The following is a 12,384-nucleotide window of genomic DNA, read 5'->3' on the forward strand; positions in this document are numbered from 1 at the left end:
AAAAAATTCTCAAGTTCAAACATGACTATAAGATGAAACGAAGCAAAAATAAGCTTTAAATAAAGCTTTGTCTTGCAGTACTTAGTGATGGATGAAGAAATGTGCAGCAAGATATAATCAAGTACTCCGACTTCTTGAGATAATACTTGGGTCAGCTTTGTTTTGTCATTAAAACAAAACAAAACAAAACAAAACTGAAACTGGACACAGCAGGCACACAATGGAGTATACCAGAAGTAAAATATGCAAAGATGAAAGCAAGTGGAAAAGTATTTGCTTGACTGACAGTGCAAGTAATATGAAAGTGGCTGATCCATATATCCAACAGTCTATGGCTTAAACTTATTTTTCGATGATGCCTTAGTCTTGGATCATACACTAAATAAGATCTATAGATGAATGAGAGAAATGATAAACATTTAAACACTTCTCATATCACCAAGAAAAAGAGTGTGATCAAAATAGTAACAATGTCTGTAGTAAAAACTCATAGGATTTAAGGTGTTTTTTTTTTTATTGAAAACCAAAGCTCTTCAACAAATTAGCAGCAAAGCTTAGTTTTCTAAAGTGTAAGAAATATCGAATGGGATTAATGTTTTCTAGTTTCAACTACAAAACTCCTTAAAGATTTTAATGACAATAAAGCAATGTGAATGAGATTGTACTGTTATACATTCCTTAATCTTATTGCCCAGATCAAATAGCTTTTGAAAATGGTGCATTTCTGTTTCTAAATACAGAAGCCAAAGTGAAGTTATTCATTAAGAAAGAGAGAACATAGTCTGGCAATGCATTCATGGTGCTGCAGCATATACCTACAGATCTAAGAATGCAAGACAGGAACATTATGCGGTACTGTCACTCCATTTTGACTGTTAAAAAAAAAAAAAGGCAGCACAACTAGGGCGAGACGTTTTTACCTGCTATAGAACACAAACTGGGATCGGTTGATAAAAGGTAATGTTAGGTATCTTTTAACAAGTATAACAAATTACGTATCCACATGACTGTTGTTCCTTACAAAATAATCAACGTCTGGGTTACAAATTTATATAAAGGCTATCGCTATTTACTGAACATATTTTGTTTAGAATACTTTTAATCTTTTTCTCTAACAAAAAGATGTATAGGTGAAAGTTATAATCAGGATTACTGAAGCTATAAAAACCTCTGTGTAAAGACAAAAGTACTCACTGACTCTTAATTTCTTACCAAGAAATCTACAACTGCTTTTTAAGGCTGAGCTGGCTTTCCTCTGCCACTAGCACATTCTAGATAATGCTTTTCTCCTTTGGGAGCTCACATTAACAAATTCAAGGAACTAAACACTTTTAAGATTAAACAAAATATCAGGAAGGCAAATCTGTTATTCAATGTACACTACAAATTAAGTTGTAAAGAAACTTTTAAGAATTTGTTCTTTTTATCACCACCACTCTTCCCCTTCAATTGCTAAGTTCACCAAGAGCTGCTTGCATACTGTATATTCAATATACAGAATCCTACTAAAAGCTTACCAAAATCATTATATCATATTCTGGACCTTAGCCCAAAATAAATGCCTGGTCATAACATGTTTTTAAAAGCTAGGAATTAATGTCCTCTATTTCACACCAAAGAAGTCTGATAAGTAGAATCTTTGGAATTCACAAAAACACCAGTGCGCATACTAGCTAACAATTAAGGGAGTAATCTTTTTGATGTTTTAAGAATCTCATGGAAATTTGGTGGACACTGGTGATATTGGTAAGGGTAGTTTCAGTGACATGTTGAGGGCAGATGCAATATGCTAATGAAGAGAAAAACAGTAAGTCTAGTCTCCTCTTTCTAGAAGTTTAGTTGAGAAGTCAAAAGAAGTTTGTTTTAAAAGGAAGATATATGAACATGCTTGTTTTGCTGATGATTAGAGAGAGAAAAGGGCCAGGTGAGCCAGGGTAAGTCAGAGAGGCCTGAGGCCCCAGGAGGTGGTGGAAGATAGAGAACAGATCCTTGGTAGGGTTAGCTGCTGGGATGAACATCTCCCACCGAGACTGAAAGGAAGAAGGCAAACAGAAACCCAAAACATTTTGGCATCCGGGTAAAAAAAAAGTGTTGAGATGGTGGGATAAAGGGGTTGGGAGTCATGAGAGATAGCCTGGACTCAGGAAAAGGGAGAGGAAAAAAAACCTAGGAGCAAAGTGAATCATTGGTGTATAGCACCAAAAGCCCAGCTGAGAATTGAGAAAAATCATTGTGTAAATGAGTATGTTTCGTGCTGTGCCAGATGGCAATATACTAGTGTTGTCAGAGAAACAGAATTAAATCTGCAGTTATTTACCAGACATCTTTAATAAATCTTTTTTTGAAAGACACAGTTAAAAATAAAAGACCTGTTATGGCTTGAATGCTTGTGCCTCCCCCCCCAAATTTAAATGTTGAAGCCCTAATACCTCCTATATTAGGATTTGAAGATGGGAAGTAGAGTTGGATGAGGTCGTGAGGCTGGGGCCTCACAATGGGTTAGTGTCCTTATGAGACACCAGAGAGAGTGTTCTCTCCCTATGTGCACATTCTTAGAGTAGGTCCTGTAAACACATAGCAAGATGGTGGCAGCCTGTAAGCCAAGAGGCTTCAGGATGAAACCTACTTTGCAAGCATCTTGATCTTGGACTTCTCAGCCTCCGGAACTATAAGAAGTAAATTTCTATTGTTTAAACAACTTAGTCTGGTATTTTGCTATGGTAGCCTGAACTGACGAAGAAAAAAACTCTCATAATTAATACTCATGGAGAGATATTGAATTTATGAAATAAGAATAAAAGGCTATGAAACAGGAGATCAGAAAACAAGAATGAGCTTTTGGAAATTAATGATGTGATATCTGACATATATTCAAAAAGAGAGGTCAAATCAAAGAAAGTTAAAAAGCAAAGAGATGGAAAGCAGGAGAGAAAGATAAGAAAAACAGATTAATGCTGTAATTCTGGAAAGAAATAACAGAGGAAAATGTGGCATTTATTAAAGAAATAATACAAAAGTTTAAAAGAAATTAAGGAAATGAGTCTGTGAACTAGACAGCCCGACAAATCCCCAAATCAAAACATATACGCCCTCACCAAGGCACTTCATGGTAAAAATTCAGAACAAAAGATCCAGAGAAGCAGAAAAATGGGTTACATACAAAGATGTTACAGAAATAGCAGGTTATGAGACAATGAAGCAGTGACTTCAAAATTCTCAAGGAAGATGGTTTTCAATTCATAATCCTATAGTGTCAACATGACTATTTTCAGACATGCAAGTTCTTAAAAATCTTGCCTCTATGTACACTTTCTCGGGAAGCGAGGCAAAGATGTACTTCTCCAAAATGAGGGAATAAGTCAAGCAAGAAAATCATGGTGTTCAGGAAACAGGATCTAAATCAGGAGAAAAGTGCAGTTGAGTTTCAGATGCCAGAGGGGCAGAAGGCCTGGACAGTATCAGTCCAAACTTCAGCCAAGTTCCAGGAAAGAAAAAGGAACTGTCATAGTTTTCAGAGAGATTTTGTAATTTTGTGGTAAGTTAGGGAAACTTAGTGATAGGAACATAGAAACTTGCAAAGGAAACGAAAAGACAAGAAACTTAACAGGAAAAGAGTTTTATAAGAAATGACATGTAATGATAACTTACTTGGCTCAAGTGAACAACACATAGTCATAAGGTAAAAAGTTACTACTAATTGAATAAAAAATTGCCATCTCTTAATTAGGAAACCAGAGAGTATAGTAATGGGAGAATGGGATGGTAGATGGTATGACAGTACCCAAATTTTCAACCATCATAACAGGAAGTTACTAAAGTAAAATATAGAAATGTGAAGAAATACTGTATTAAGTATATGATTTAGAAAGGTGAAGATTAATGCATGCTAAAAACAGCTCAGAGTTAAAAGCAGATGCCTCTGTGGAGCAGGACTTGGCAGTGAGTAAGTTTAAAATTGGGCACTAGCATTGTTTATTACAACTCCTTTATGATCAGCATTTGAATTTTTAATCTATGTACGTAACTGTTAAAAACCTAAAATAGGTAGGCCTGAAAAGACAGTTCCATTTTGTTCTACTCCTCCTCCTCTTCAAAAGATAAAACTTGTTAAATAATTTAGCATAAAAAATGATTTCCTAATTTGAAAAATGGCACAAATATCAAAGTAGTAAAGCGTGCATTAAGCTCATTCAAATTGTGCTTTTTAAATCAATCATACAGGCATTTAAACACTTCTCTTAGGCAAACGTTTAAAGCATTTGCTACAAATAATTTAAAGAAATGTGAATGTTAGAATACCACTAAACAGATTTACAGTATAACAGATATTTTAAGCAGTCATTGCCTTCACAGACACCCACAGCCCTGTTCCACTCCATGCTAAAAAAAATGTATAATTTTGGTTTTTGATAGTAACTCTATATTACAGCTATTCTCCATGTCAGGGTATCCAACATTGCAAATTAAATGCACATAATGAAGTGATGCCTTAAAGTATTGCACTTTTAAAGTTCTCTTGGTGCATTTAGCACAGAAATGCTAGTAAGAGTCTTATCACCTCAGCCATGTAAGGATTAGAATTTCAGGCCAAGTTGTTGGAGGTATCAAACAGATCAGAAGTGTTTCCCTGGGCCTGACAGCCAGAACATTTCTAAGAAATTTATTTTGAACCTGGTTCAAAAGAGAGAAAGCTCATACCTACTACACATAAATTTCTGGAAACCTTTCTAATTTGGGCTTTTTAGTACAAACGGTGTCATGACATGTTTAAAAAACATTTAGCTTTAAAAATATTAGAATGTTCTTTGAAAGCCTACTACACTTATGCTTTTAAGGTACTCTGATTTAAAGAACTGAAGTTTAGGAAAGGGAAAAATGAACATAAAAAAGTTTATTTCTAGCCCTGAAAGAACAAAATTATTGAACAGTCATCAAATACAGCAGTTAATGTAACAATTAAATAACTGAATGAGATTAAATTAAAAAAGTCAATATAAAATTTGAAGACAAAACAGAAGACAAGCTGCTTTCACTTAATTCCATTTCTATCTATCAAGAAAAAAAAGCAACACATTCCTACCAAAGATATTCAATTCCAAATATAATTCTCTGCTTTTCTTAATACAGAATGAAAATTTGTTTGACAGAATTATCATACATTTCTTTCTCCCTCTCGTTTGGCAACATTCTAGAATGGTGAATGAAAAAGACTTCAGTTCTCTCAAGGCCAGGCCAGTGCTTGATTCTCCTTTGTAATTCCCACAATATCTACCACAGTGTCTTTGCCAAAGTGGTCAATAAATGTGTTGAGGAGAAAAAAAAATGTATGCGTGTCTGCATTTTTTCCTTTCTTATACACACATACACACGCACTGTGGAAAAACTGATATTGTTTAAATATCTACGTGGGAGCAATGGAGACAAGAAAGACAATGTGCTTTTTTATATTACTATGAAATTTCACTACAGAAAATGAGTATTAATCTGGATTTTAGCTATATTCTATGATAATTTTTTGACACTTCACTAGATATGGATCTTAGTATATTTTAAAACTTTTAGACTAAAAAACTGATGTAAATTCTTTAAGCACCCATTTTTTTCTAACCATAGTTATTGCCTGATCAGATTTAGAATTATTCCGTCTAGAATACAGTAGATTTAAATAAACATGTATTTATGTGACCTCTAAAAGAAATACTCATAGGTAGTTTTAAATTGCTTATTAAAGGCACAGGTTTGTTTAAGACTGGTGATAACTAGATACATTTTAAGCAGCTTAACATTTATATGTAGAAGGGAAGAGAATTTATATTATGTGCCAGGCACTCAACACATGAAGAGAGTTGTGTTAGCCTTGGTTTCTGTTGCTATCACAATCACTCTACTTGTTTACTATTCTAGGTAGGATAAAATATTCAATTTTTTCATGGTTTCCCAGTTTTAACTGTCCCTAAAAGCAGCAAAAGGAACAAGAGGAGAAGGAAACTTTAAGACCACCAGAGTCTGAAATATAATAAATAAGTACTATAGTAATATTGTCCTAACGACACAAGAGGACTACTAAGGTAACTTTTAGATTTAAATGGGCATTTTCATTCTAGAGCGATGATAAAAAGGGTGACTACAAAGGGCAGTTATTAAAAAAACATGAAATCTGGATTCAGATATAATTTTTCTTTCAACAAGACCTAAACATTTTAATTTAAAATTAATAAATCACAATTCCATATTGCTTTTAAGATTATTTTGTTTAAAAATGACACATTTCAGAATTAACCAAAGTATATTTCTATTACAAGTTAGTTTATCCAAGTAAGTAAAGAATAAACCACAGTGTAGCTCCCTTAACCTAGGAGTCAGATTTTAATGACAAAGTCCGTTGCCAGCAATGGACATGCAGGTAACCATCAAAAGTTGTAAATACAAATCCCAAACTGCTTTATAAACTGAAAAGACATTTGTTGAGTCACAGTAATTAAAAATGGGGTATTGGCACTGTATTCAATGAATATAGTCTTTGTGATTTATGTATGGAAGTGCCTTCTAGAGTGGTCATGATGATCACAGTCTTATCTAGTTGGTTTTCTATTTCATTGGTAGCATCTTCTTTATCATAATCCAGCCAGACTACTATTTACAAAGAATGTTCAAATCTGGAACTCAAGAGGCAATAATATAGCTTTCCACCAGAAATAAACCAGATTGTTTCTGTAATTAAGTAATAGCTATAGGAGCCAACATACTCCAGAGAAATATGAAATCAAGAATCAAATCGAAAACAGAGATCAAGTGCTCTAGAGAAAAGTTTCATTATTTTACTCATTTCTGTGAAAACCTTCCTGCGTTATCAATAAAAACACAGCCATTTCTATCCTTATACCTATATATTAACACTGGGCATGATAGGACATAAAACTATATTAGTTCCCATCTAATGTACTCCAAAACATCAAAATTGTTTTTATTCGTGATTTGTACTACTGCAGGATGGCAAGTAGGTATGATGTTAATTAGGAGAGAATGGTAGGAACATTCTCATGTTCCAAAACCAAATGCCAGAACCAAACCACAGATTTTTCTCTTTTATGTGCTCTTGGCAATGCCAGAAGGGGTGATACTGCATCCAAATGCAAAACGATAAAAAAATATGGAAAAAGAGGGGAGGAAGAAGAGAAAGGAAGGGGAGGAAAGAAAAGAGGGCACTCTATTAATTAATGCTACAGGTCGCAGACCTTTTAAAATCTTTAAAATAAAAAAAGTATTGCTATCAAACTAGTACATTTCATTTTTCTTCCTTTCTCCAGTTTTTTACATGATTATTTACTTATTTGAAAAAAAAAATCATAAGTAACTCAACATCTCAAATGATCCATAAATTTATCAAGTACTTTTCACTGAAGTTCTCAGACAGTAAAATGTTGGTAATGGGTTGGGAACAATGTTTCTAACAAATCTCTACAGTTTACTGGTCAGCACCTGCATCTCTATGTAAATGACATTTCTCTTTCACGAATATAATCTCACCTAATTATTTTAGAGCTCACCAAGGTTCAAGTCTCTCACTTTGTCTCTACCAGCTCCAAATATTTTTCTCCTTTAAATGGAAAAAGAGTTAACTTTTAAATTCTGAAATTCAACGATTGTTATATTATTTACCACGGGGTGGGAAGTACAGTGAGAGAGGGTTAATTAAAAAACAAACTAAAATTACAACATATACAGAAACTTATTTCCAAAATGAAGGGAAAAGCGGGGAGGGGAAAGTAGCGGCACCAACCAAAGTCATAAAGCCCAAGTTGGAACAAGAACAGATCACTTTGGTTCCAGAAGCCAAATCTGAAGAGGAAACAGTCAAAAGGGAAAAGAAAATTGTACAGATGTTTAGTCAATGGGCTTCTTTTACTGTCTCAATGATTTAGTTATAAATATAGATTAGTCTTTTCTCTATACATGTAACAAATGCCAAACACCTCACTATCATGAAATTTCTAAAACTGACGTTCACATTTGTTAAAAAAGGTAAAAATCACATACTTTTCTTCCCTTCCCCCAGTTCAAATTCTGAACTGAAATATTACATGTAACAACAGCTGGTCCTAACTTCTATACAAAGTTAAACCATATCGCTCCTTTGCCAATATAAGGAGCTACATAATTTCTATCATACTTGCCTCTAATTTAGGCCTAATAAAAACAACTCAAAAGGAGCAAGTCAAGGAAAGAGAAAGCTACAAAGGAGAGAGGGAAAAGAAGACTAGCAGATGAAATACTCTGAAAAACTCGAATCTGCCATTCAAGTATTGAAAATTCCTCAAAAGGGGCAATGAATGGTATTCTATTACAATGAAGTCAGCAAAATAAAATGCAAATCTCAAGCATAATAAATGGCCCTGATGGGCTGTCTGCTGAAAGAAGTAAGGCTAGTGATTCAGTCCACAATTCTTTTTGGACCCTAAAGAAGGGATTCAATAGAAAGTTGTCAATCTGTTTTGCAATTTTCTGTTGGTTGTCTTCAGGAAGTAGTAGTTTGCATTTTTCTTCCACGTTATGCAGACCATTTCCTTAAACCCCGAAGGAGTAATAATTTTCATATATTAAAAGGCTTCTTTTAGAAATGGAAAAAAAAATATGAGGCCATGGCAATGATGTTAACGGTTACTCTTCATTGCTTCTTTAGCTGCCATAATCAGTGGTGTCAAGCTAGATAACGGTTTGGCCAGTTTTAGGAAGGGATGCTGCCAGAAAGAGGGGAGAAAAATGTGTAAATGTCACCAGCTTAGAAGCTACATATTTCCTTTCAATTAAAGCCTCAAATATTTTTATGGATCATAATTTACCTAATAAACACATATTTCAATACCTGCATAAAATCAACATAACCAATACATCACCTTTACAGTTGAAAGCATAGTCTTTTTAAGCTTTCTAATATAAAATCTCAGTTAAATGAGCCAGATATCCATGCCAGCAAGAAACTGGTCTGAGAATTGATAATACATAAAAATTCATATACTTATTATAGTATGATGGGTATTTTATTTCCAGCAGATGAAATTTTAAACTTTGGCAGCTGCCATACTGCTGGGGATGAATGAGTAGTGAAATTAATAACTCTATGTAAACTTTCTGTTGGTTATTCAAAAAGGTCAACTTTTTCCAAAAATATTATCATGTTCAAATTCACCTGTAGCAATTCTTTGGCTGAACCCCTCTTCTCGACGTCCATCTCCAAACATCGATTTAAGAAATCCCGAAATATTGGGGAAAGTTTCTCTGGGTTCTGAAGTTCTGGGGTTCCATTAGTTGCTATCAGGTACAAGGCCTAAAAATAGAAGAACATCACAGATATAGTTAAAGTAGCTCAACGAACTGAGAAAGCACTTTATAAAGTTTACAGTTCTTTTACGTCTTTAAAGACAATCGCCATAAACACTAAAGTGAGGTATTATTTCTATCCATTTGGATTAGACATTCCTTTATTCATTTATTAATTTTTTAATAATGTCTACAGCACCCAGTCTTCTTAGGTGGTCTCCCATCCAAGTACTAACCAGGCCCAACCCTGCTTAGCTTCCAAGATCAGAGGGGACTGGGCATGTTCAGGGTAGCATGGCCACAGACGTTCCTTTATTTTAATGTTAATTTCTCTAATATCTTTTTCAAAAAATAGCTTCATCTTTTTTTGCAGGGGGGCGGCGGAGGGGTATAAATGCAATACATATTGATAAAAGAACTGTAATACGTAAGGTATAAAGAAAAATGACCACAACCCACCATTAACATACGGTATCCCATTTACCTTTCTCAAGTCGCACATTTCAAAACAATGGAGTTTATTGACCACCTCCCCTGCTTTTAAACTAGCCATATCTATATAGCTATAGATGAAGAAGCACATAGGATTTTTAGGACAATAAAAATACTCTATACACTATAATGATGGACACAAGTTATTTATTATACATTTGTCCAAACTCATAGAATGTACACCACCAAGCATGAACCTCAATGTAAATTATGGACAATGAGTGATAATGATGTGCCAATGTAGGTTCATGGATTATAAGAAATGTACCCTCTGGTGAGGGATACTGATAATGGGGGAGGCTATGTATGTATGGGGAAGTGGATATATAGGAAATCCCTGTAGCTTCCTCGACTTTGCGGTGAACATAAAACTGCTCTAAAAAAATAAAGTCTTAAAACCCGAAAAACAAAACTAGATATATCCCAGTCTCATTATTACTAATAACAGATTAGAGCTACAAAATTATTTTAATGGCTGGACTGACCAGCGTAATTAATTATAAGGATGTTTCATAATTTAGCCAATCCTCTTTGGAAAATCTTTTATTCTTTATGTACTTTGATTATTTTCTTTAAATTCCTAGAAATTAAATTTAAAAAAAATTAAGACTTAGAACTCCAATATACTCATCCCCTCTCGTTTCCCCTAGTATCAATATCTTACATTAGTAGTGTACACTTGTTACAAGTGATGGACCAATACTGATACACTTTCATTAAACAAAAGTCTACAGTTTACATTAGGGGTCATTCTCTGTATTGTACGCGTCTATAGATTTTGATAAATGCATACATATCTCTATGTATCTATCATTATAGTATCATACAGAATAATTTTACTGCCCTAAAAAAATCCCCTGTGCTCCACCAATTCATCATCCCCACAGTCCTGAGCCCCTGGCAACCACTGATCTTTTTTACTATCTATAGCTGGAATTACACAGTATGTAGCCTTCTGAGACTGGATTCTTTCACTAAGCAATATACATGTAAGATTCTTCCAAGTCTTTTTGTGGTTTGATAGCTCATTTCTTTTTATCTTTTTAATGTTATGGAATAACATTCCATGGAATATTTATATCCACTTTTAAAAATACAGTATTATTTATACATTTCACATTTTGGTTGCTTCCAATTTGGGGCAATTATGAATAAAGATACTATAAACATTTCTGTGTAGGTCTTATATGGACATAAGTTTTCAACTCAGTTTGGTAAATAATGAGCACAATTTTAAAAAAATTTTAATGTCTTATTTAATCTAAAATATTATCATTTCAACATGTAATTAACATTAAAATCATTAATAAAATATCATGTTCTTTCTTTAGGCTGTCTTTGGAAATTTGTGGATTTTACACTTATAGTCACATTTTTAAAAATTATTATTTATTATGGTAACATTGGTTAATGAAATCCAGTAAGTTTCAGGTGTACACTTTAACAGTAAGATATATATATATATATTGCATTGTGTGTTCACCTCTCATAGATTCCTTTCTGTCACCATATTTTGAACCCCTTTACCCCATCTACTTCCCCTCTCCCCTCTGGTAACCACTAGTCTATTGTCCATGTCCATGAGTCTGTTTGTCCTGTTTGTTGCTTTTAGGTTTATATCCCACATATAAGTGATATCATGTGGTTTTCGACTTTGTCTGTCTGGCTTATTTTGCTTAGCATGATTATCTTGAGGTCCATCCATGTTGTCGCAAATAGCAGTACTTTATCTCTTCATACGGCTGAGTAATATTCCATTGTATATATGTACCACAGCTTCTTTAGCCAATCATCTATTGTAGGACACTCGGTTGCTTCCATGTCCTGGCCTCTGTGAATAATGCTATGAATGTTGGTGTGCAAATATCTTTTCAGATATATGTTTTCAAGTCTTTGGGGTAAATACCCAGGAAAGGGGATTGCTGGATCATATGGTAGATCAATTCTTAGTATTTTAAGGAACCTCCATACTGTTTTCCATAGTGGCTGTACCAGTGTACAGTCCCATCAGCAGTATATGAGGGTTCCTTTTTCTCTGCATCCTCTTCAACACTTGTTATTACTTGTCCTATTGATAACAGCTATCCTAACAGGTGTAAGATGGTATCTCATTGTGGTTTTGATTTGCATTTCCCTAATAGCTAGCGATGTTGGGCATCTTTTCATGTTTGTCGGCCATTTGTATGTCTTCTAGGGAGAAGTGTCTGTTCAGATCCTCTGCCCATTTTTGGATTAGATCGTTTGTTTTTTTTTATTGTTCTTTAGTTGTATGAGTTCTTTGTATATTCGGCCCTTATCGGATGGTTGTCTCTTTACCTTGTTGACAGTTTCACTTGCTGTGCTTTTCCTTAAAAAACAAAAACAAAAACAAAACAAACAAAAAAAACTTTATAGTTTGATGTAGTCCCATTCATTTATTTTTGCTTTTACTTCCCTTGCCTTTGAGGTCAAATTCATAAAATCCTCTTTAAGTCCAAAGTCCATGAATTTAGTTCCTATGTTCTCTTCTATGCAATTTATTGTTTCAGGTCTAATATTGAGGTCCTTAATCCATTTTGATAGACAACAGTCTAG

General features: G+C 34.1%; 1 protein-coding gene and 1 pseudogene across 1 annotated transcript in view; both read right to left on the bottom strand.

The window, feature by feature from the left end:
• Positions 1 to 4,873: 4,873 nt before the first annotated feature.
• PAK2 (p21 (RAC1) activated kinase 2) overlaps positions 4,874 to 12,384 on the bottom strand; it is a 77,459-nt gene continuing 69,948 nt past the window's right edge. The window contains exons 14-15 of the mRNA XM_039850519.1: positions 9,188 to 9,325; positions 4,874 to 8,738 (exon numbers count right to left, since the gene is read on the bottom strand). Of these exons, the coding sequence (XP_039706453.1) occupies positions 8,652 to 8,738; positions 9,188 to 9,325 (225 nt within the window). The 3' untranslated portion in view covers positions 4,874 to 8,651. The remainder of the gene's footprint in view (positions 8,739 to 9,187; positions 9,326 to 12,384) is intronic.
• On the bottom strand, positions 9,506 to 9,624 carry LOC120593134 (uncharacterized; annotated as a pseudogene).

This window comes from Pteropus medius, unplaced genomic scaffold, assembly GCF_902729225.1.
Source record: "Pteropus medius unplaced genomic scaffold, Ma_sr-lr_union100, whole genome shotgun sequence".
In the NCBI taxonomy this organism is placed as follows: domain Eukaryota; kingdom Metazoa; phylum Chordata; class Mammalia; order Chiroptera; family Pteropodidae; genus Pteropus; species Pteropus medius.